A 274-nucleotide genomic window follows, 5' to 3' on the forward strand; every position below is an offset into this window, starting at 1 on the left:
TTAATCAGTAAATACATACCATTCTGACATAAGTGGACGAAGAGATTTTGGTAGTAGTCACTGGTTTTCATGAAACACATCTCTCGGTAGCTTGCAGGTAAATCAGTGAGAATGTGTGTAATCTTTTCATTCTGGAGGTCGAATATCCTAAACAATTGTTGATGGGATATGGAATCTCCCTGTTTTACCATCCTCACCAGATGATCTACTTTTCCCGTGGATTGCTGAAGTGAGAGAGAATAATGAGGAGGGAGGGAGGAACAAATTTAATTCC

General features: G+C 39.4%; 1 protein-coding gene across 1 annotated transcript in view; it reads right to left on the bottom strand.

Moving 5' to 3' along the window:
- Positions 1 to 238, bottom strand: part of LOC119590401 — a 1,434-nt gene extending 1,196 nt beyond the window's left edge. Inside the window, exon 1 of the mRNA XM_037939070.1 lies at positions 20 to 238. Coding sequence (XP_037794998.1) covers positions 20 to 191 — 172 coding nt within the window. The 5' untranslated portion in view covers positions 192 to 238. The remainder of the gene's footprint in view (positions 1 to 19) is intronic.
- Between the last annotated feature and the right edge of the window lie 36 nt (positions 239 to 274).

This window comes from Penaeus monodon, chromosome 27, assembly GCF_015228065.2.
Source record: "Penaeus monodon isolate SGIC_2016 chromosome 27, NSTDA_Pmon_1, whole genome shotgun sequence".
In the NCBI taxonomy this organism is placed as follows: domain Eukaryota; kingdom Metazoa; phylum Arthropoda; class Malacostraca; order Decapoda; family Penaeidae; genus Penaeus; species Penaeus monodon.